The sequence below is a fragment of the Cornus florida genome, unplaced genomic scaffold (genome assembly GCF_030987335.1).
Source record: "Cornus florida cultivar Cherokee Brave unplaced genomic scaffold, ASM3098733v1 CherokeeBrave_3.0.0_Hap2_Chr01, whole genome shotgun sequence".
NCBI classification, from domain to species: Eukaryota; Viridiplantae; Streptophyta; class Magnoliopsida; order Cornales; family Cornaceae; genus Cornus; species Cornus florida.
Genome location: NW_026775571.1, coordinates 115,430,905 through 115,454,651, shown reverse-complemented (window position 1 = coordinate 115,454,651; position 23,747 = coordinate 115,430,905). Strand labels below are relative to the sequence as shown.

The 23,747-nt window shown below is 34.9% G+C and overlaps 3 protein-coding genes across 4 annotated transcripts; all 3 read left to right on the top strand.

The window, feature by feature from the left end:
• The first annotated feature begins 8,520 nt into the window (after positions 1 to 8,520).
• LOC132315831 (transcription factor VOZ1) lies at positions 8,521 to 14,229 on the top strand. 2 transcript variants are annotated; one of them, XM_059814255.1, is made up of 5 exons: positions 8,521 to 8,674; positions 8,872 to 9,127; positions 9,783 to 9,926; positions 12,491 to 13,013; positions 13,146 to 14,229. In XM_059814255.1, the coding sequence occupies exons 2-5, from the start codon at positions 8,900 to 8,902 to the stop codon at positions 13,697 to 13,699; spliced, it is 1,449 nt and encodes a 482-aa protein (XP_059670238.1). In that variant the 5' UTR covers positions 8,521 to 8,674; positions 8,872 to 8,899; the 3' UTR covers positions 13,700 to 14,229. The 2 variants fall into 2 exon arrangements, with proteins under 2 accessions (XP_059670238.1, XP_059670229.1); XM_059814246.1 differs by having other exon boundaries at positions 12,488 to 13,013.
• Positions 14,230 to 14,989: 760 nt separating this feature from the next.
• On the top strand, positions 14,990 to 16,764 carry LOC132268764 (cyanidin 3-O-galactoside 2''-O-xylosyltransferase FGGT1-like). Its single transcript, XM_059769636.1, has 2 exons — positions 14,990 to 15,912; positions 16,081 to 16,764. The coding sequence occupies exons 1-2, from the start codon at positions 15,286 to 15,288 to the stop codon at positions 16,762 to 16,764; spliced, it is 1,311 nt and encodes a 436-aa protein (XP_059625619.1). The 5' UTR covers positions 14,990 to 15,285.
• A 4,079-nt stretch (positions 16,765 to 20,843) lies between these two features.
• LOC132315821 (cyanidin 3-O-galactoside 2''-O-xylosyltransferase FGGT1-like) lies at positions 20,844 to 23,354 on the top strand. Its single transcript, XM_059814237.1, has 2 exons — positions 20,844 to 21,001; positions 21,722 to 23,354. Exon 2 carries the CDS (start codon positions 21,806 to 21,808, stop codon positions 23,180 to 23,182), a length of 1,377 nt encoding a protein of 458 aa, XP_059670220.1. The 5' UTR covers positions 20,844 to 21,001; positions 21,722 to 21,805; the 3' UTR covers positions 23,183 to 23,354.
• Positions 23,355 to 23,747: the final 393 nt, after the last annotated feature.

Below are 23,747 nucleotides of genomic sequence, written 5' to 3'. Positions count from 1 at the left end.
AACATGATAGTGAATTGTATAAACGAACAATACAGTGGCGTTCCTCAAAGTGCTCGCATGTACTCAAAGCCTTACACCGATAGAATTGACATTTTAAAAATGCCGGTTGGGTATCAACCTCCAAAACTTCAACAATTTGACGGAAAAAGGCAATCCCAAGCAACATGTCGCACACTTTGTAGAAACTTACGGCAATGCTGGTACAAACGGAGATCTCCTTGTCAAGCAATTCATTCATTCCCTCAAAGGAAATGCATTTAATTGGTACACAGACCTCAACGCTAGAGGTATTTACAATTGGGAGCAGATGGAACGAGAATTTCTCAACTGTTTCTACAGCACTTGTCGTACTGTAAGTATGCTGGAGCTTACAAACACAAAACAGATGAAGGGTGAACCCGTGTTTAACTACATCAACCATTGGCGAGCTCTAAGTCTTGACTGCAAGGATCGTTTGTCTGAAATTTCTGCAGTTGAAGCATGTATACAAGGCATGCGTTGGGAGCTTCTTTACATCCTACAAGGGATTAAGCCTCGCACATTTGAAGAGCTTGTTACTCGAGCTCACGACATGGAACTTAGCATAAAAAATCATAGTGCTAGAGAAGATGTTCCTGATATATCCGACAACCTTCAAGAAGATGAGAGAAGTGAGTCTGAAGAAAAAGACAATATACTTCCTAACTCGGATAACGAAATAGTTTCATCTTTCATTATAAGCATCATTTCAAAAAACTTGCATCAAGAAACGCACCATGCTACAACGACTTCAACCGAAAGTGCAAAATCACAGGGGGCATTAAGTCAAGGAAACCAAGAAAAAAATCCTCAAAATGACGACGAGATAGTCCGTACCATTCAGCATAGGTTTGGATTGTCGTCTGATTCTTGTAAAGTTGAAGAAAATTATTAAATTTGAAGTGCTCCCAGATACGAGCCTAAACTGTCGATGACACTCCTTGACACGAGTTTAAACTGTCTACCTAGAAAAAAAAATCAAGAACTCCTTGATACGAGTTTAAACTGTTTCCCAAACAAAAAAATGACACTCCTTGACACGAGCTTAAACTGTCTACCTGAAAAAACAATTGACACTCCTTGATATGAGTATAAACTGTCTATCTGAAGAAGAAAAAAACAACACTCTTTGGCACGAGTATAAATTGTCCACCTGAAGGAAAAAAAAAAAAAAAAAAAAAAAATCAAAAACTCTGTGACACGAGTATAAACTTTTCGAAAAAACTCATGTCTCTATTGATGCTCCTGATCGTACGAGCTTAAACTGTACTATGTTCTTGGCCCGCATGAGCTAAAACTGTGTACGGCCCAAAAAAAAAAAAAAAATTCATACCCCTTTTGAACTACGTGATGACTTGATCCCTCGTTTGGGGGTACGTAGGCAGCTTAGAATTTCATTCTAAGTTCAGTATGATATATAAAAAAAAAAAATTCACTATTGGCCCACAAGAGTATAAACTGTGAATGGCAAAATAAACAAATCAAATTCATTACTTTGTCATAATAAAATGATATTTTATTACAAGGTATGTGGAAAAAAAAAACAACTTCTCATTAAGTAACAAAGGGAGATCCTCAATTTCAGTTTGAGCATTTTGTAACAGTTTCTCCATGAAATTCAAGGCTTTTATATCATCATCAGTGACAACGAAGGTCTCTTCGATTGAATGTTGTTCCTCCTTGAATTTTGCAATGTTAGTTTTTCTTTGGAGAATTCAGTTATTAGCTTCTTCAATGGTGGCTTTATGTCTTTCCATATAAGCATGCAAAAGTTCGATTTCTCTCTCACAATTATGCAGAGCTTCTTGAGCTGATTGAACTTGTTTCACGTCTGCACAATCTAAAGCAAGAGCTTCTTTAAGGTGAGAACCAACATCGGCTAAACGTCGGGAGCGTACTTCTTCAGATAAGGCATGATCATGCTTGAATTGAACTTTGTTATATTCTTCACCATTTTGAATATATGCATCAATTCTATGGCAGAACTTCGGAAAATCCACACATTGTTTAGAAATTTCAAGAAAGATCTCGTCAAACTTTGGTTTAAGAGATGGAATCTTTGAAAGCGTTGTACACCTCATTTTACTCTTAATGATATTCCCAAATGCTTTGGCCACCGTGTGCTTAATCTCAGAAATGGCACTCCTCGGGTTAAAAGTAGTTGCAGAGGGTGTGATTCGGTGAGATGTCTGGGCATCCCTAAGGTGATGACTCTTAGTCGATAATGCAGTAGCAGTTGCAAGAATCTCTTCAATATTCATAATCATTTGTTGGCTTTGGACGTCCTTTTCAATCAAAGAGGCTTGGGATTGTGAATGCCTCTCAAGGGACTCCACCTCTTGTAAGAGAGGGTTGTTCTCATCTTGAGTAATTGTACGGTTTCTTTTAGCTGCTAAATCAAATGCATAGGGTCCATAAGTAGATTCCCCACTTCATACATGATTAGTAACCATAACAACATCCTCTCCAAGAAAGCCTTCATTGCCTTTTGTCTGAAAAAAAATTGAGATAATGAAAAAGAAAAACAAATAAAATAAAAATAAAAAAAATCTTTACTTGGATGGGTTCCGAACTGCTATTAACTCCTTCAAACAAGCGGTCTAAATTATGAGGAATAACAACCTGATCATACGGGAAGTTATTTACACCTACATGTTTCCAGTTACGGTCTTCATTGTCAGTTTTTTTATCTGAATGGACTAACAATTGAGAATGTTGTCGAGATTCTACTGGTGACAGAAATTGCTCCGTTGGCGGGTCTGCATTGATATTATTGATCTTGTGAGTTTCAATGGCTTCTTGTCTGTAACGAGAGTTCGACTTAAGTCCACTAATAATGATTTTTTAACTTTAGCTGGCGATTCCTTTGGAGAAATTGTACGCTTAGTCGACAATGAAACTAGTCTTTTAAATGGACCAACATATACGTTGGACCACCATTTAGCATATGCTTTGGTAATTGAGGACTTCTGGTGACTAGATATTGAAGGAAGCAACGCGTCGCAACCAGAAGAGTAATAAACGGAGAAAGTCCAACACTTCAAGAGTTCTTCTAAGGTACAATTACGAAAATCGTTCTTCAATTTTCTAGGAACATCTTGGTGGTATCCAAATTGTCGACTAAATCTGTGTGGACTATATGGCTCAATGATAAGACGGTCATCTTGGCGCAATGTCAAATAACATGATCGAAGACTGATTAGGTAGTCAGAGTCAGGCTTTATCATTTGGCCATTATCCACAATGAGTCGCTGTTTTAAAGATCTTTTAGACAGATTAGTTAAAATTACTCCTTCACATGATCTAAATAAATTTTGTGCTTCAAAAACGTCAAAATGTTTTGCTCCTCCTTCTCCTGCATATAATGTCATTTGAGGCTAGTATTTGGTATGGGGAACGGTGAAATTAGTTTGGAAATAATTACTCAACCATCCGAATACATAGTGTACAGGAAATATCGCAAAGCAACGTCCAGGATCTGGTGAGGAAACAATCTCGTTCAAACCTCTGTAAATACTGGCTAAAACTGGGATGGAAAGACAAATGTTGCAGCCATTTGCTAACATGCTGGCAACCTTGAAGGTTCCAGGACGAATCACGTTACCAAGGTGTGCAGGCAAGATGAATTTACAGAGCCAACATGCTAAAAAAGCGGCTAGATAAGTGGTGTCTCTCGATGCTTCATCTACACCAAGGTTAATAAATACTTCATTCTCTTTGGTGGATATTGGCCGGACATGAAGGATTGCACCAAAAGGGTTCTGAGTTTCCTTTGGACGATAAACTTTATTTTTTTTTCATTCTCTTTGAGGGATTGGCATGCCTGATGCACCTTGAAACCAGAAACTAATCCAGGCAGATATCTTCACATTCTGTTCTCCTTTGTACTTTTTGCGGAGTCTGTGGAAAGCCAAAAATAGATGTTGACAACTCAAGGGGAGAGAACGTTTGTTGTTGCCAGCTCTCGAGAGTTCATCTGCACACGGAATGACTTCATCATAAATTCTTCCTTGATGGGAGAGATCGCCTAGCGCATATAAATCTCGAAGGGAAATAGACAGCTCGCCAATAGAACAATGAAGAGTATTAGTGGCTGGGCACCAACATTCGAGGAATGCTTAAAATACCTCTTCATGGTGATCATATGAAAACAACGAGGCGAATAGAGCACCATATAGATTTTGTTTTAATAAGAAGTCATTGAAACGCGCCAAGATATCTTCTAACCATTCCCAATATAGTTTGGTGCGTGGTAATTCAGTAGAAAGTGTACAGGGAATACTCCATGACACTTTCTTCGCTTGAACATTGTGACCCAATAGTGAAAACTGGTTCTCCTCAACTATTCTCTCATGAAGTGGAGAATTTAATATCAAGGCCTCCGAGACAAGGGATTCTTCATTAATGTGATCAAGACTAAAGTTGGTAAGGTAGTCTGTAGCCTTGCGTGTCCAATGAGAAGAACATTGTTCATTGTCGGGATCAGGCATTTGAATGCGTGTCCAATGAGAAGAACAATGTTTATTATCAGGATCAGGCATATGAATGGCATCGCGACCGAGAAGTGAATCAAATACACTTAATGTGGTTCCTTGGCTTTTTCGACAATTTTCGCTCTCTAAGATAGTCACCTTTTGCTTCATAAAACACTTGAATGCCACCATGATGGAATAATACACAAATTTTGAAGCTCGATCAATGTTGTGAAGAAGGAAGATTTCAATTTCTGATACGGTTGGTGTAATCAAGTTGTTATATCCAATCAAGTCCTGAAAAAAAAAAAAAAAAAAAAAATAGTTTTCCAGCAAGCGTGGGGAGAAAAAAAAAAAAAAGTTTTCCAGCAAACATGAAAAAAAAAAAAAAAATTGATCTCCAGCAAGTGTGGAGAAGAGAAAAAAAATAAAAAATAAAAAAAGAAAAGAAAAAAAAACAAGAAAAGAAGAAGAAAAGAAAGAACAGTCATACATATGTGTTTAAGCAGATGCCGCAATCCCACACAATCTTCAGAGGTTGCGATCTTACAAGTCCTTCAGAACTGATTGAAATTGATGTCAAAATCCTATGACTTGGGTGATATATATATATAGGCAAGGGATTTGTATAAATTGGAAAGTCAAATTTTCGAAGTGGGATTGGAAAGGCCAAAAAAAAAAAAGAAAAAAAGAAAAAAGAAAAAAAAGGAAAGTTGGATACTTCAAGTCCCACTTGAAAAAGGAAACAAATCCTGTTAAATATGGGACTTGAAGTGGAGGCAATTTGTAGACACTAAAAATTTAATTGACTTTGGTGTTGACAAATTAACCCATTCAATATGGGTTTAATGTTTAATTAAAATGTTTAATTGGCCTAAGCTTGGTCCACTTAAATTATTTAATTAGCCCAGCCCAGATGATTAAATGGAACGATAATTATTCCTAATAAAATATATTTGGAATAATTATTTTTAAGGATAATTATCACAATATAACCGGCCCGGCCCAGTTATAATTTTATCCTTATCAGGAGATGACACGTGTCATCATTCTTTTAATCCAAGAAGCCTATAAATAGAGGCCTGGAGGAAGAAGAAGGGGGACAAAAAATTCTGCATTCAGAGATCCAGAATTCCAAAGAGAAATACAGAAGCTTTCATCCCCTACATCCAAATCCAAAGGGGAAGAACACCAAGCACATCAAATCGCGCCGCTCTTCATCAAATTCCACGGTGATCAACAACAAGTACATCAAATCGTGCCATTCCTCACCCAAATTCCAAGACGATTCAAAAATAAACTCGTGCAGCCCTTGGATCCAACCAACAACAAAAAGGAGATCGAATCAGAGGACCATTCTTTTTGTAAAGAATATTACAGAGGATTGTACCTTAATTTATCAAATTAATAAAATTATATTATTTGCTTCCTATTTTGTTTCTATTGCAGACTTACAAAATTTGTGTGTACAATAATTTCAGTGGGGGCAATTTTATAATTTTATGAGTATAAATACAAAAAAGTATAAATTTAGAGGTCAAAAATGTAATAATAAAAAATTTCAGGCGGATGCCCCCACTGAGTCCTTTATAGATCTGTGCCTAGTCTCAATATCTAAACACTTTTTAATTAAAGAGTCACTTTATGTCGATTAAGTTGACATGTTATTATTCATTTTATTTTGTTGGTGTAGCATATGGTTTTGATGCTACTTTGCTAACATCATAACAATCTTTACAAATATATGTTAGTGGCATGATCAGATTTTGTTGGCATGGCTACATTTTAAGGACATAAGATGCTCATCATCTTGAGAAAGGTTAGTAATAAAAATGCTCCATTAAAGACTCTTGTATCTTAAGAGACATCAATATAGGAATCTCCTCCACAAGGGCAGTGGAAGCGGCCTTTATGCTTTCCTTACTCTTCTCATTTTTGACTTTTCTCACCCACAAAGGTGTGTTGTTTGTGTGTTTCTCGGAATTGGTTGCTTTTGTAAAGGCCCTTTGCGACCAATCACATTTCGCCACGTCAACTTTGAACACACAATATTCCCCATTCTGTGATGTCCTCATTCAACTCAACTTCCCCTTTCAAAATTAAGGTTCTATTTCGCTTTGCATTCTTCATCTAAAGGAAAAGGAAAAGGAAAGTGGTTGTGAAAAAAAAAAATTATGGAGGATTAGAGAAAATGAAACAGAAATATGACATGTAAATTTCAAATTGTTTTGGTGATTTTATTTTCTCTCCTATTTTTCATGAGATTTTAATAATGACAAAAAAATTTCAATTCCTATCTTTTACCTTTTTTTTTTTTTATTATTACTAAATACAGGAAAATAGAACCTAACAAAAATTTGAAATATGAAATGCTACTAAAAGAAATATAAAATGCTACTAAAAGCCTAAGCGAGCATTTGGGATTAGTTGTAAACTTGTAGACAGGCCAGGTAATATTAGTTGTTGTTATTATTGCTATTGATCCTGTCAATATGATTGGGTTTTTTTAACTTTTGCAGCAAAAATCAAACCTATGTTTGGTCTAGTGTAGGAGCGATTTGATTCAAGTTGAGACCTAAAGCTATAATAAAAAATAATAAGATTATTTATATTTAATATATCTCAATATAAATAATTATAATTATTTTTTCTTTTAATATCTTGATTTTTTGCTTTAATAACTCTAAAGATCATCAAGACTTTTTTAATTTTTAATTTTATTTTTACATGAGATCCTAGATGCTCACTTTCATAACCTTAAAATGAAATCTGTTTGTCCAAAATAGAGTTGATGTCAAGTCATCCATGTGAAAAAAGAAAAAGAAATAAGGAAGAAATTGAGAAAAAAAAAAAAAAAAGGAACTGCTTGGTATTGAAGCATTAAATATACAATAATTGCAATTAAATCCAATTAATAGTTGTTACCAATAAATAAATAACCCACATCATATTATCAGGAAAAAAGGAAAATAAAAGGGAAATTTTTTTTGGAGAAATGAAAACTTTGAAGCAACATATACTTCCCTATATGGGTTATTGTGATATGAATAAAGAATGGAGTCAAACATAGCTCAATGGTTAATCCCAAAAATACACAAGAAAAAGGGCAAAGGAGAAAAATAAAAGGGTTAGAAGGAATAATCTTTTGATAAAGTGGAATCTCATGGGCACCCAAGTGGTTTTAGGTATATATATTTAGGGACGTGTCCTTAATTCGACACACAATAACCAAAGTAGTGATTATGACACCAATTTTTTTAATATTTTTATTTTTTATTTTTATTTTATAAGCTAAGAAAGGACTCTCAATTACATACATTCAAATAATGATAATTACATGGTTCAAACTCTCTCACCTTTCATTTGAAAAGAAGAGGTTATAACACTTGGAGTGGTTATAGGCAGTTGCGAGGGCCTCTTATGACCAGATGTGGTTGTGACAACAAAAATCTTGCTGAATGCATATGCTCACATACTAATAATATAAAAAATAATACAAACATAATATAAAAATTAAATATTATATCAACACGTAATCGTAATATTTTAAGCACCATTTAACGTGAGATAAAATTTTGTGTGACAAAAACTTTACTAATTATTGAATATCAAATGCTTAAAATTTAAAAAGATTTCAATTTTTTTTTTAATTACCATTTTAAAACTTTAGTACTTAAAATTTAGTTCTTAAATTATTTAGTATTTATTTTTAATTTTATCAAATAATGTGTGAGATTTGAGTTTCTTTTAAAGATAATTATGTTATTTTTATTAAAAATTAAATTGATCGGAAAAAAGAAAAAGAATAAAAAGGGATATAGATATCATTTTCTTACTACACTCTTAAAATATAAAGTAATACTAAAATTGCTAATCACTAATACCTAATATTCTTGCACAAAAAAAAAAAAAAAAAAAAAAAAAATATTAAAACTATGAATTAAGGATAGAATTGTCAATACACGCTGAAGGTTCTATGGATAATTTAACACAAGACGAGGGGTGCGGCGACAAACTCAGACCAGCATAATTCCCTAAAACGCTTTTGCCGCGCACGTTGCTTTCCGTGTAGAAAGAGAACTCAACAGAGAATTGAGAGAGAAGAAAACTAGAAAAAAAGCACCTCTCTCTAGTCTCTTTCCCCACACACACTCATCTGCTCAAACTTTCCGATTCCGAGATAGGTATCAAATGCTCTCTCTTTGGATAATTCTCTCAGCTTTTCGAATATTTGCTTTCGTTCTTTATTTCTTTTCTTTGTTCATTGTTATTATTATTCACAAATTCATGGTCAAATATTGTCATAATATCTAAACTTGTGGTTTTGAATCTAATTTAGAGTTGATTGCGAATTGAGGCCTATTTAATTGTGGTTTGGCAGGTGAGTGTTGACGATTTAGGGTTTTTCTATGGGAAAAGGTACCAAGATCGGTGGATGCAAGTCTGCGTCGCACCAACTATTCAAAGATAGGGCAAAGAACCGTGTGGATGATCTTCAAGGCATGTTCTCGGATCTGCAATCGGCGAGGAAGGAGAGCCGTACTATTGAAGTCGCTGTACTTGAAGAGCAAGTTCATCAGATGCTTCGAGAGTGGAAAGCTGAACTCAACGAGCCCTCTCCAGCTTCTTCTCTGCACGTTAGCGTCTTCTATTCCTTTAGTGTATATGTATTTATGTATGAATGTAAATATGTATGAACACAGTACACACAGACATGCCCACATAAAAGTACATATATATGCATGTTCTGGCGATTTATGTGATAATAGAATAACAAATAACTTAGGGAAATCATTTTATATGATGCAGAGTGTTGAACTATACTGAAAAAATCCGGAACAACGAATTCATGTAGTGAAAATGAGTAGTTTAATTTGGACGATAGGGGTGATTAAAAGAGATAGGGTCACCAATCAACATGTGAGGGAGAAATTAGGAGTGGTGTCTATTAGTGAAAATTAAGAGAGAGTAGAATCAGTAGATTGGAGTGATATGAACATATACAAAGAAGACTTATAGATGCTCTGGTAAGAAGAGCAAGACTAATTTGCATGTAAGGTAGGATACAAAGAGTGGGACCGAAGTTAACATGGGATGAAATTGTTAAAAATGATTTTAGAAAAGTGTTATAGGGGAGACGGCTTGTAATAGAAGAATGGAAAAGAAGAATTCATGTGGTTGGTCCCTTTCATATGGGTTTAAGGCAAGGATGATGACTACGATGATGATAAATGTTTTGTGTGCGTGCCAATATTTTAATTGTGGATTATAATGTAAATGTTGACTGTGCAGGGTGGAAGTCCTGGGTCTTTTTCATCAGACATTTGTCGGCTGTTGCAGCTTTATGAAGAAGAAGACGATGCCACCAGTGCATTAGTTGCCCCAAAGCTTGAGCCTGATGGGCAAAAAGTCAGCAATAGCGCTATTTTCCAAGAGGTATATATCTTATTAGAATTAGTTTGGTTCACATGTAAGTTTTAGGCTAATTAGTTCGGTTTGCATATAAATCTTACTATTTTAATTAGTTTGAAATCATAAATTTGGTACATATATTGAGAGAGAGTACCATTCACGTACATATTGAGAGAGAGAGAGAGAGAGAGAGAGAGAGAGAGAGAGAGAGAGAGAGAGAGATCCATTGTTGAAGCTTTTTACATCCCCAATAGCATAAGAAGCATTCATTTATAAGTAGACGGGTTTGGAACCTTAGAACTTAAAGAATTCATGGATTTCATGTTGGAATAATTAAGAGGGGACAGAAAAAAAAATTCTATTAAAGATTTCCCGGTCTTTCTCTAAAAATCTTTTGTTGCCGTGTGATGTTGAATTTCTTTGAACTAAATTAGCAGGTGTGAATTTCTTTTACTTTCTCCACTACCACTGTTTCTATGTCTAATGGAAACAAGATATGCAACATTACATTTTCATAGTTCATTATATGCCAGATGAGGCTTCTTAGTTTCTCAGCATCAAGATATATGAACCAAAAGAAGAAAATAGGCACTTTGGACTGCCTGGTTTAACTCCCTGTTCTGTTCTTATGCCACCCTTTTGAATTGTTGTTACTGCTAAACGTGTGTGATCTTAGTTTCTTTTGTTTTGTTTTGCTTTCTAGTTTGAAAGTTGTAACATATTAATTAATTATGTCTCTACATTTTGGTTGATTGTTTCATGCGAAGCTGTTATAGTTTTGTTTACCCCTTTTTCCCATGCATAACACTTAAAAACTATGTGTTATGTCCCTGGCTCAAATAATCGTATTTCACTAACCCTATCTAGGGCCAAATCTTTGGTCAAATTGCAGTTCCAATGGCTTTGCTGACAGGCTTAACCAAACCTTATCTGTATAATCTCTTCTGCTATGAATTATATTGCTCCTTTAAGGTGTTGACCATGCAATAATTGGTGTTTATTATGCATGACCTAATCAATTTCAATGAGTTTCAGAGCCATGAATCTCTGCCCTCATATGCAACTCTTAACTTTACCAATTGATAATTATTTATGTTCTTAGCTCTGTTACCCTAGAATACACATCCCTATTATTCTAGGTCACTAGTTATCCTATACTATAATTGGCTAAAAGTAAATCATGTTTGAGAGAAGTAATTACATGGTCCCGGGCGAATCACCATTGGACATATACGCAGTTGTGTCAGAAATTTGCAAGTTTTTTCAGCTTTTTGCTTAAGCGTCAAATGGTAATTTGCCGGGACCAATGGTCCCGGGACCATCTAAAAATTTCTCCGTCTTTGATCATGCACTATGAGATATTTTCTTTAATATTATAACTCTGTACTCAAGCAATGAAATTGGACAAGGACTTTTTGCAATGACCTGTTGTGGTTGGAAATTCACTTGGTCATCTCCTCACCGTTCTCATGCCAATTAGCACTCCATTTATCTTATTGGTCACATCTATTTTTTTAGTTTGGTACTACTTCGATTTCAAGGTTACTGCATTTTCTAGTCCATAGTTGAATTTAATAATTTAATAAAAGGGTCTTTCTTCATTTCCAGAAACTTTCCGCGAACAAATTTTGTTATAAAATAACTTATGTTGCTGATCCTTCTGGTATAAAGTCTAGTTGATTTTTAGTTGGTTTTTTTCGTTTTCTATTTTCAAATAAAATTAGTTTTGGCCTATAATGCTTGTGAGTTTTGGAATATTGCCTTTATTCTTCTATATAAGAATTCAAGTGCTCTTCTCCAGTTACCAAAGAGTTCCTTATTTTCACGATCTCATTCTATATTCACTGGCATACACTTGCACACTGCTTATACATGATATCCAGCTTTTGATGGGCTCTTTATTTTAATCTTTGAGGGACTTGTTAACTTTAAATACTGTTTAATTCTTGGCAGTGCTTATAATTTCTCACCTGGTTGTGTAATTAAGTTCTGACCTTTATCTACTCTTCAGTTTACCTTTTCCATAAAGAGAGGGAGGGGGGAGGGTTTGCTTTTCTACTGTGGTTATGCTTTTAGAGTGTTTCTTTTCCTTTTTATTCTGCAACTCAAATCAGCAAGCCTTAAGCCATTCTCTTTCTGTTTCTCTTTGTTTTATATCAAGGTTGAAGGTCCATTTTTTTTATAGATACTACATCAGTTCCTTTTCTTAACACTTATATTACCATAAGCCCTACCCATACGCATCCAATTCCCATTTTCTGCTATATTTATTTCTCTAGATAGTAGCAAATTTTCTCTCTTCCAAGTTAAAACCATTTAATATGCAAATAGTTATTCCATCTCCCCTACTCCCAGCTTCTTAATTTGCTTTGTCCGTTGTGCGTAAGAGTGAAAAGAGTTTACTTTTATTGTGGTTGTGTGTTCAGAATGTTTCTTTTCCTCTTTATTCTGCAATTTGAATCAACAAGCTTTGAAAACTTTTTCTCTCTGTCTCTTGTTGTTTTAACGACTTTTCTTTATCTCCTGCATGTCTGTAAGGCTTTTAAATGGATACTTACTGACAAGTCGTGCTTTGGATTATACAGCAGTGCTTTGGTGTGAATCAGGGGCCACAGCAACAAGGATTTCAGTTGGTTGATCAATGCAAAGAATCCCCTTCAGGAGTTTACAACATGGGAGTCCATAACTTTGGGTTTGCTACTCAGTTGGATTATCATGCTTTTGATTTCCATCAAGACTTTGAGCAGACTCTTTTTGCTGGTTTTGATGGTTCGGGTCTTTGTGGTGAGGATGCTATCCCTCAGATCTCTGCTTTTCTGCCAAATATTTGCCCTCCACCTTCTGCTTTCTTGGGGCCGAAATGTGCGCTTTGGGATTGTAACAGGCCTGCTCAAGGATTGGCCTGGTGTCAAGACTATTGCAGTAGCCTTCATGGAGCACTTGCACTGAATGAAGGTCCACCTGGTATGACGCCAGTTCTGAGACCTGGTGGTATTGGCGTGAAAGATCCAGTGCTTTTCAATGCTCTTAGGGCCAAAGCACAAGGAAAACATGTTGGTATTCCAGAATGTGAGGGAGCAGCAACTTCAAAGTCCCCCTGGAATGCTCCCGGTAAGTTTGTAAATGTCTCAAGGTCTGTTCAGTTATTAACTTTTTCTCCCCCATTAAGTTGGGGAAGAAGTTGTGTTAATGATTTTATTTGTGAGTTTTGTATGATCAATCGACTCCCTTGTGTTATTGCAGAGCTCTTTGATTTTTCAGTACTTGAGGGTGAGACAATCAGGGAGTGGCTCTTTTTTGATAAGCCCCGAAGAGCATTTGAGAGCGGAAATAGAAAGCAAAGGTCATTACCAGATTATAATGGGCGTGGCTGGCATGAGTCAAGGAAGCAAGTGATGAATGAGTTTGGAGGGTTGAAGAGATCTTATTATATGGATCCGCAACCAATGAAAAATTGTGAATGGCATCTTTATGAGTACGAGATCGACAAGTGTGATGTTTGTGCCTTGTATAGGTTGGAATTTAAGCTGGTTGATGGGAAGAAGAGTCCAAAAGGAAAAATTACAAACGATTCAGTTGTTGATCTGCAGAAGCAGATGAGAAGGCTTACTGCTGAGTTTCCCTTGGACAGAAAGCCCTCCCTCAAGGGGAGGACAAAAGGTAATTTGAGGGATGGTGTTGGAAATGTCTATTCTGCTCCAAAGCAAATGGCACCTACAAGTGAAGGTTTTGATTATGGAATTGGTGCACCATATGATTACCTTGTCGACAATCCGAGTGGCTATTACTTGACGTAGTTGAAGAAACTTGGATGCATATGGAATAAGCAGCACTTTTTGTTGGTCCAGCCAAATGGTTTTGCTATAGCAGTTGAGTCTCTCTTTCTTTTCTTCTCTATCATATCATTCAGTCTTCTGTCTCTCATCAATCTGATGTTTCTTGGTCACATGAGGACATGATGCATTTTTCTTTGTTCCCTGGAGGCACAGTGCCGAAATCGGACTGAGATAAGTGAGCATATTCTAACCGGTGGATGATGGTTTACAAGTGGCTACCTTTACAATTTTTTTGCTGACCCGTTGTTCTATATGATGAACACACTAAAACAGACTAGGAATGGTGAATGCAATAATATACATGTGACATCCTCCAAATCTCATTTGGAATTTAAGACTATGATACTAATTATATAGAGAAACACTGGTTATGATATACATATATATATATATTAGCAGCAATTTGCAATTTCTAGTTGTTGGGTATGTAAAATGCTCGTGTAGACTTATTTGTATGGCCATCAATGATCAAAGTATACATGTTCGCTATTTATCTGCTGTTAAGAGTTGTGATGTTTTCTGTTTCATCACAGCATTCCTCTTATCATTTGCTATTAAGGTTTTACTTGAGACATTAAGAAGTGAGGGGCAAATGAGACTTTCGTGTTTATTGTGAAACAAAAATAAATAAATCAAAGGCATGTATTTTTTACTAGAGAACTGATGCAAGAAACCATTCGGTTAGAGAAAACTGCTGAAGAATCATTTTGGTTATAGTTTTGTTTAAGAAATGAATAATGATAAGTATTTTAATGTATGATGATGTTATCATTCCTTGCTCGGTTAGATCTCATTATTCTTTATTTGTGAAGCAACAGAATATTACCTACTTATTATAGAAAAAAAGAAAGAAAGAATTACCTACCAAAACAATTTAAATAAGCAACAGTTCCCCAACTTCCCTCCAACTTTTCTATATATAACCTACTAAAAAAGGGGAAATAAATTGTATGTTTTTATGGTTGATCAGCATCATTGTTGCTCCGTTCTAAAAAACTAGGAGACCCCTCTCAAAAGCCGAGGCCTTCCAAGTTACACGGTAAAGGTAATATATATATGCACTCTCCATTCTCTGGTTTCATAATTCTGCATATTTAGGAACAGTGATTTTTATGTGTGTGTATAATATGCGCGCTTACATATGTTATATTGATGTGGAGGAACAATGATTAATTAAGAATGTGGAATTTTCATCTCAATTTGAGAGAGTTCATTTCTTTTCATGGTTGCTCATGAGGTCCTTTCATTGTTCTTGCATATTCTGTAAATGTTCTTGCATATTCTGTAAATGAAGAACATTAATTTCAATGTAATTTTGGGATTCTTTTGGCCATTTTTGTGTAAAATTGATGGGACGTACTATTATGTAGGGGAGGATTTGGCCAAGTATCAACACTTGGCTATAGTTTGTCCATTTTGTTGGGAGCAAGGATGAGAGTGTCGTACTTTATTAAGGGTGGAGATTGGATGACCAGTTGAAAATCACCTATAATGATCCACTTTCATCGTTTGATGATGCAATCTCCACTTTTTGTGATCGGTGATGTATGAATTGCAGGATCTTCTCCTTTTGGAATTACAGTAACTTGCAAAGGAGTGTACCCTTTGTAAAAGGATCACTGCACACACAAACACACACATATTCATACATGGAAAACAAAACCTTTCACATAGCTATGTACCCGTGGTTTGCCATGGGCCACCTCACTTCCTATCTTCATATCTCCAACAAACTTGCTGAGAGAGGCCACAAAATCTCTTTCATCATACCCAGCAATACACAGCCCAAGGTGGAGCATTTCAATCTCCATTCAGACCTCATCAACTTCATCTCTGTCAATGTCCCACACGTTGACGGCCTCCCTCCCGGCACTGAAACCACCGCAGATGTTCCATATCCATTGCATTCTCTAGTCATGACCGCCATGGATCTCACAAAACCCATCATTCAAGCTTGTCTTGAAGACCTCAAACCTAACTTTGTTTTCTTTGATTTTACTCATTGGTTACCGGCCTTGGCTCGCCCTTTGGGCATAAAGTGCATACATTATTGCACCATAAGCCCTGCAACTGTTGGTTACTTGTTAAGCCCAGCACGAAGACTCTGTGACAAACATTTGAATCCAGCTGATTTAATGGAGCCTCCGCTTGGTTTTCCACTTTCATCTATCAAGGTAAGTGCCCACGAAGCTCGTGAACTAAGCAATGCAACTGTAAAAGAGTATGGTATAGGTGTGTCCTTCACACAACGTCTTTTAACCTCGTTCACTGAATGTGATGCCATTAGTTTTAAAAGTTGTAATGAGATTGAAGGTCCTTACAGTGATTACCTTGAAAAGCAGTTCAAGAAGCCGGTGATACTAGCTGGGCCAGTTGTGCCAGAGCAGCCAACTTCAACCCTAGAAGAGCAATGGGCAAAGTGGCTGGACAATTTCAAAGCTAAGACTGTCATTTTCTGTACATTTGGAAGTGAGTGTATGCTTAAAAAGGATGAGTTTCAAGAACTGGTTGTTGGTTTGGAGCTAACAGGTATGCCCTTTTTCGCTGCCCTAAAAACACCTGTGGGCACTGAAACGATTGAATCGGCTTTGCCTGAAGGGTTTCAGAGGAGGACTGAAGAGAGAGGAGTGGTTCATGGTGGTTGGGTTCAGCAACAGCTGATATTGGGACACCCTTCAGTGGGCTGCTTTGTGACCCACTGCGGTTCGGGTTCGTTGTCGGAAGCTATGGTGAATGATTGCCAGTTGGTGCTAATACCACATGTGGGTGATCAAATCATCAATGCAAGATTGATGGGTGGGGATTTGAAAGTTGGAGTGGAGGTTGAGAAGGGTGAAGAGGATGGTAATTTTACTAGGGAGGGTGTGTGCAAGGCAATAAGGTTGATAATGAATGTTGATGGTGAAGTAGGGAAGGAGGTAATGGCTAACCATGCAAAATGGAAGGACTTCTTATTAAGCGAGGGGCTTGAGAGCTCTTATATTGATAGTTTTATTCAAAAATTGCATGGTCTTTTGGAATATTAATGAGTCAGTTTGATATTTCACTATATATATATATATATATATATATATATATATTTATATGATTTGGTTTCCTAGAAAATGCAATGAGGTTGGCTCTTCAGGCTAGAACCTCTAATCCTTATTGGAGTACTCTTCCCAGTTGTGTAAGGGAAGCTCTGTTTGTTGATAGTTGTACGTAGTGGCTTGTAGTCCGTTTTTCCTTTATTTGTGTAAAATAAATAAATAAATAAATAAACAAGAGATTTGGGTTGGGTGGGAGAATTTGATGAGCATCTACAGAAGCATGCTAGTCTTCTTTGGAACTGAATTTTGTTATTTAGGTTATGCTGGTTTTACTGATTGGTTACAAGGTATATAAAATCATGTGTCCAAGTCCTGTTTTGACATTAGTTGTTAATTTGTCTTACCAACAAAAATTCTGGCTCTAATAAATGAACCTTACAACTTTTAAATCGTCCTAAATGAAAATTTTATATTAAAAATCTGAGTTTTTATTTGTATAACAATTCAATAATAAAAGGGTAAAGTGCAAAAAAAAAAAAATATTCAATAGTATAAATATAGTGCAAAAAAGTCTCAACGTAGTTTAAAACCCTCTTACAATTTTAATTTGGTACAAATACCCCTCTAAATAGCTACTCTAAAGTTCTTTTGCCAGAAGAATACAATAATATTAAAACATGCAGGTAAGGTCAAATGACTAAACTAAGGACACAAATCCTTGCCCATATATTTTCCTTATGATGCTGGCACTGTGATATCCATTAATCTAGCCAAACAATAACTTTACTATGCTATTAGTCATTAAATCATAAATGGAAAAAAAAAAAAATTTGCATTTTCTAACCCTAAACACTTGCCCACATTTATTACTACAATGATATTACATGATCCTTTGTTAAAAGCATGGGACACAACTTTTATAGGTTCAATTTTTCCCTATTCAAATGTCTCATCCACCACTATTATCGCAATGATTTATGCACACACAGACACTATGTAGAAAAGAGCAATTGCATTTCATTTTACCATTATTTTGTGTAATGTTTATTATTATTATTATTTTTTTTCAGTTTGTGGTTGTTTGAATGTAATATATATATATTTATTCTGGTGTTTGGTTGTTGTAAAATATTTACGAAAAAAAAAAAAATCTAACAAAAATAACCTATTCATCAATTTTCGCTAAGTTATTTTACATGCTTCACCGGATGGACTCCACCTAGACCCTTGCCAGACACTAAAAAATAAAAATAAAAGAAAATATTTTACCTGAAAAAAGAAAATATTTTACGTCGGAGCTTAAAGGTGTATAATGTTTAATTTTTTCTCCATAAATTGTAATGTTTAATTTGATTTTCATGTTTTTTAAGTATTATATAAATACACATTATGGAAAGAAAAAAAAGGTCAAAATTGGATTTTCAGATTTATTTTTTTGTCAAAAAGTGGTTAGATGGGGTTATTTGAACATTTTTTGAAAAATATAGACTGAAATGCACCTTTTTAAAAAATAGGAACTAACAATGCTTGTGTTTAAAAATGGAGGGAGGCATTGTGCACAAAACCTATATTGTTTCTTGTACTTTACCCATAAAAAATGTATCAAAATTTATACCTATATCTTTACCATTCTAACAGTGTAAGCAATTTTTTGAATTTCTTAACATTTTTTCTAATTTTTAAATCTAATGATATTGATTGCTTTTAAAGCAAGAAATTGAAATGCTTAACAATTTCTATGATGATTGTTTAATATAATTTATATAATTTTTTTTGTCATTATTGTCTAATAATTAATTAAAATTCTTTCACCTCTTAAAATTACCCATTAGTTACAACGTCCCTTTCTCTCTCTCTCTCACATTTTTAAGGACTAGTTGGTTATTTTTTGAATTTCTTAACATTTTTTTTTTTTAATTTTTAAATCTAATGATATGTTTTGCTTTTAAAGCAAGAAATTGAAAAGCTTAACAATTTCATTGTTTAATACAATTTATATGATTGTTTGTCATTATTGCTAATAATTAATTAAAATTGAAATTGTTATTGAGAGTAAGGCTCTCAATAAAAACACACGTGTATGCATTCCTATAATATTATTTCACTCAATAACAATTTTTCATCTCCCATAATAGGTCTTTTTAGAAATTCATAAATTGATTGGTATTTTTCTTTTATTATAATTTTTCTCACCTGATTGAAGTTTCCACCCTACGGACTTGGAAATAATCCAGAGTTCACCTTCCACCCTCCAAACACTGATGAGGCAATGGAAGTCCTTCATTCTCAAATAAGGCTCTCACTAACAAATAATCGTTAAAATACATATAATATATTTTTTTCTTCCGATAATTAAAATACATATAATATTTTTATACATACATATGTGTATTTATATATATAATCTCTCTATCATTTTTAAGAACAAATATTTTTGCTTTCTCTTGAATTTTTCGTCTCTTGGTTGAATACATTGATACATAATAGGTTTTTTTTTTTAAAAAGAAAATCATGAATTGATTGGTATTTTTATTTTATTATAGTAGATATATTTTGGAATTGTTATAATGTAACTGTCCATGAATTAGTACATGAATGATTTTTCTCTTTTTTCAATGTTTAAATTATGTATTAATTCTTTAATTAGATTTTTTTTTTAAATACCAATTGTATTAGTTTTTCACCACACACACGGTATTCGTATAATCCTATTGATTAATAATGTGGTTTTTTATTTATTAAATTATTTGTTAATTAGATTTATTTATTTCTCTGTTTATATTTTCAGGTTTAGACTAGTTGATTTATTGATTTTCTTTACGTGACTAAAGTTTTGATAATTGAGATCAACAATGGCTAAAGTTCTGCAGTGGATAGATCAACAAAAATTAGGGCAATGTATACCTTTGCACTTATAATCTCAAGCAAAATACCGTAATTAAAAATTCAAAAAATTTCACTTCTTAACAATACATGGTTATAGAGGTGACAAATGAGCGAGTTGAATTGAAATTGGATTCCTATGGGTGCTACTTTGTTCGGGCAGAGCTTTCAGTTAAAAGGACTGCATTTCACTAAAAAAAAAGGTAAGTGTATGCCACGCACCGTATATGGTTTCCATGAAACTAGATATGCTTTGATTTTTAATATCAGCCATCAATTGTCCAAATCAACAATAATTATATAATCAAAATTTGTACAAATATCTGTAATTTTTTAAATCTTTCAGTTTCAATAATAATTTTTGCCCCACTATATAATTAATGACTCTTATTAGCATGTGGGATCCTAGCCCCTCATAAAAAATCATAAAACTACCATACAGAATTGAATTTTACAACATTTGAGCATTGGCTGAATATACATATACCTTACGTCCAAATACACACACACACATATACCTTAAAGCTATGTTTGGGAGAACCAAATTAGAGTATTGATATTGAAATTAAAAAAAATTAGTTCTTTTTTGGAGTCTTGAAATTATTATTTTCTTCTTAAATTAAACTAAATTTTCATTCCACTTTCAAAATTCTGATTTACTAACAGGGTCGCCGTTGTTGGCGACCCAAAATTGCTAACCCACTTTTCAGCGAGTCCAATGGACTAACAAATCTCTATTTTTATGCCCAAAAAAAATAAATAATAATAATAATAAACTTGTGACACATCAATAAATGACATAGAGATGTGAGAGTTTTATTTATTTTTTCTGACATGTAATTGACCGAGATTTGCAATGTGTCCTACTATTTCTCTCTTCAGAACTTCAAAAGTGGGCCACCACTTTGACACGTCAATTTAATTTCCGTGCACTTATTTACAACAGACAAATGACAATTATGACACACCATATCTATTTCATCAAACAGTTAGCAAACAGTTGCAATCATGGGTTTTTTCATGACATTTTTTATAACTTGGTAGGTTTGTTTTGTGTCTATTAAGGGATACACGTCCCTCATTTTTAAAAGATAGTAGTCGGCCTTTTCTTTTTGACTTTTCTAAAAATAATTGTTCCATTAAAAAAAGTCACAAGTAAGATAAATGTGTTTATGAGAGGCTATTAATATGTGAGAAAAAAAAGTTTACTCTGAAAGTAAGACTATTAATATGTGAGGAAGGCAGTCTGAACTACAAAATGTAGTGTCCGGCATCATTACTGCTACTCTCTCCGTTTTAAAAATTAGTAGACCTCTCTCAAAAGCCAAGTCTTCCAAATTACACGGTAAAGGTATGCACTCTCCTCTCCACTCTCTTGTTTCATTATTCTGCAGATTTAGGGACAGGGATATGTATGTGTGTAGTGTGTAATCTGTAGATACATATATATATATATATATATATATATATATATATATATATATATATCAATTTTGATGTTGAGGAACAGAGGAATCTAGAAAGTAGAAACTAAAATTGATCCCTTAAACTGAAGAATGTTCCAGTTTCTCTTAAAATTGATCCCTAAAATTGCCTTGACAAGATAGCAACACACTTTCAATCTAATATCCATGATAATCTTAGACACATAGGAAAACTCAGTTAAGAAAAAGATATATGTTTTCAAAAAATTGTCTTTTATAGTTTTTTGAAAATAATTTCTTTATTTATAAGTTGTTGACTGTTTTATGAGCGACAAACTAAGCATATCCTTAATTTTTACTTAGTTGGGGATTCTTTTGGCCATTTTTGTGCAAAATGGATGGCATTTTTAAGTGGTTCCAATATGTATGCAGGATTTGGCCAAATATCAACACTTGCTATAGTTTGAGCTTTTCGTTGGAGTTATGAATGTACAAGTGTGTGTGTATATATATATATATATAGTTTTTCATATGCTATGTATAAGTTAATTTTAAATGCCCTTTCTTAATTTAAGCATGTTTTGTAAATGGTTCCAATCATTTAAATAAGGCAGTGCTTTTTGTGATGAGTGATGTATGAATTGCAGGATCTTCCCCTTTTGAAATTACAGTAACTTGCAAAGGAGTGTGCACTTTGTAAAAGGATCGTTGCGCGCACGCACCATTCATACATGGGAAACAAAGCCTTTCACATAGTTATGTACCCATGGTTTGCCTTGGGTCACCTCACTGCCCATCTTCATATCTCCAACAAACTTGCCGAGAGAGGCTACAAAATCTCTTTCTTCATACCCAACAATACACAACCTAAATTAGAGCATTTCAATCTCCATCCAGACCTCATCAACTTCATCTCTGTCAATGTTCCACACGTGGATGGCCTCCCTCCCGGCGCTGAAACAACTGCAGATGTCCCATATTCCATGCAGTCTCTAATCATGACAGCCATGGATCTCACAAAACCCACCATTGAAGCTTTTCTTAAAGACCTCAAACCTAATTTTGTTTTCTTTGATTTTGCTCATTGGTTGCCAGCATTGGCTCGCCCTTTAGGCATTAAGTGCATACATTATTGCATCATAAGCCCTGCAACTATTGGTTACCTGTTAAGCCCGGCACGAAGACTAAGTGAAAAACATTTGAATCCAGCTGATTTAATGGAGCCTCCACTTGGTTTTCCACTTTCATCTATCAAGCTAAGTGCCCACGAAGCTCGTGAACTAAGCAATGCATCTGTAAAGGAGTATGGTACAGGCGTGTCCTTCTCACAACGTCTTTTAACCTCATTTACTGAATGTGATGCCATTTGTTTTAAAAGTTGTAATGAGATTGAAGGTCCTTACAGTGATTACCTTGAAAACCAGTTCAAGAAGCCGGTGATATTGGCCGGGCCGGTTGTGCCAGAGCAGCCAACTTCAACCCTAGAAGAGCAATGGGCAAAGTGGCTGGACAATTTCAAAGCTAAAACTGTCATTTTCTGTGCATTTGGAAGTGAGTGTGTGCTTAAAAGCGATCAGTTTCAAGAACTGGTTTTGGGTTTGGAGTTGACAGGTATGCCCTTTTTTGCTGCCCTGAAACCCCCTGTCGGGGCTCAAACGATTGAATTGGCTTTGCCCGAAGGGTTTCAGAGGCGGACTGAAGAGAGAGGAGTGGTTCATGGAGGTTGGGTTCAGCAACAGTTGATATTGGGACACCCTTCAGTGGGGTGCTTTGTGACCCACTGTGGTTCGGGTTCGTTGTCGGAAGCTATGGTGAATGATTGCCAATTAGTGCTAATGCCACATGTGGGTGATCAAATTATCAATGCAAGATTGATGGGTGGGGATTTGAAAGTTGGAGTGGAGGTTGAGAAGGGTGAAGAGGATGGTAATTTTACTAGGGAGGGTGTGTGCAAGGCAATAAGGTTGGTAATGGAGGTTGATGGTGAAGTGGGGAAGGAGGTAATGGTTAATCATGCTAAATGGAAGGAGTTCTTGTTAAGCAAGGGGCTTGAGAGCTCTTATATGGATAGTTTTATTCAGAAATTGCATGGTCTTTTGGAATATTAATAATTCAATTTGATACTTCGACTTTCGGAGGGCGGGCGTTGATGCAACCGTTGCGAAGGTAAAACTACTTAAATCTAATCCTCCTTATACTCGCAACAATAAAAGTGTGTTGTATTGTATACTTTCTTGTATTATAGAAGTTTTATATGCAGTCAAGTAACTTCTTTCCTTACATATCTTCAAAGGTATGAAAATGAGTATTCAAAACATCCAAATAAGAGTCACACTGGTTGGTTAAAAATTAGAACATATATATATATATATATATATATAAAATAATTGCATTCACTAGTAGGAAAACCAACTAAAAAATCCAGTGGCTAAAGCTAGATCTTTCATTTGGAATCATGGTTGTTCAATTTTGGGGACATAAGTGGTTTGAATATATGTTAGATCAGTCAATTCACCTTAATGGAAAGTTAAAAGAAACCGTTGGCAAAGTTTTGCAATCATGGACAACAATTAAATTTCAAGGTGGAAAAACTGCAGTCTAGGACAAGAGATAAAATTGGACATTATTGATAACTAATGCAGCAAAATTAATTAATTGGGTGGTTGCAAGTAG

What these genes read in the sequence shown, in the direction of transcription:
- LOC132315831 (XM_059814246.1), top strand. Translation starts at nt 8,900, where the DNA reads ATGGGAAAAGGTACCAAGATCGGTGGATGCAAGTCTGCGTCGCACCAA. An exon ending in CTCCAGCTTCTTCTCTGCAC is followed by an intron (nt 9,128 to 9,782) that starts GTTAGCGTCTTC and finishes TTGACTGTGCAG; the next exon opens with GGTGGAAGTCCTGGGTCTTT. An exon ending in ATAGCGCTATTTTCCAAGAG is followed by an intron (nt 9,927 to 12,487) that starts GTATATATCTTA and finishes TGGATTATACAG; the next exon opens with CAGTGCTTTGGTGTGAATCA.
- LOC132268764 (XM_059769636.1), top strand. Translation starts at nt 15,286, where the DNA reads ATGAATTGCAGGATCTTCTCCTTTTGGAATTACAGTAACTTGCAAAGG. An exon ending in TTCCACTTTCATCTATCAAG is followed by an intron (nt 15,913 to 16,080) that starts GTAAGTGCCCAC and finishes CTTGAAAAGCAG; the next exon opens with TTCAAGAAGCCGGTGATACT.
- LOC132315821 (XM_059814237.1), top strand. Translation starts at nt 21,806, where the DNA reads ATGGGAAACAAAGCCTTTCACATAGTTATGTACCCATGGTTTGCCTTG.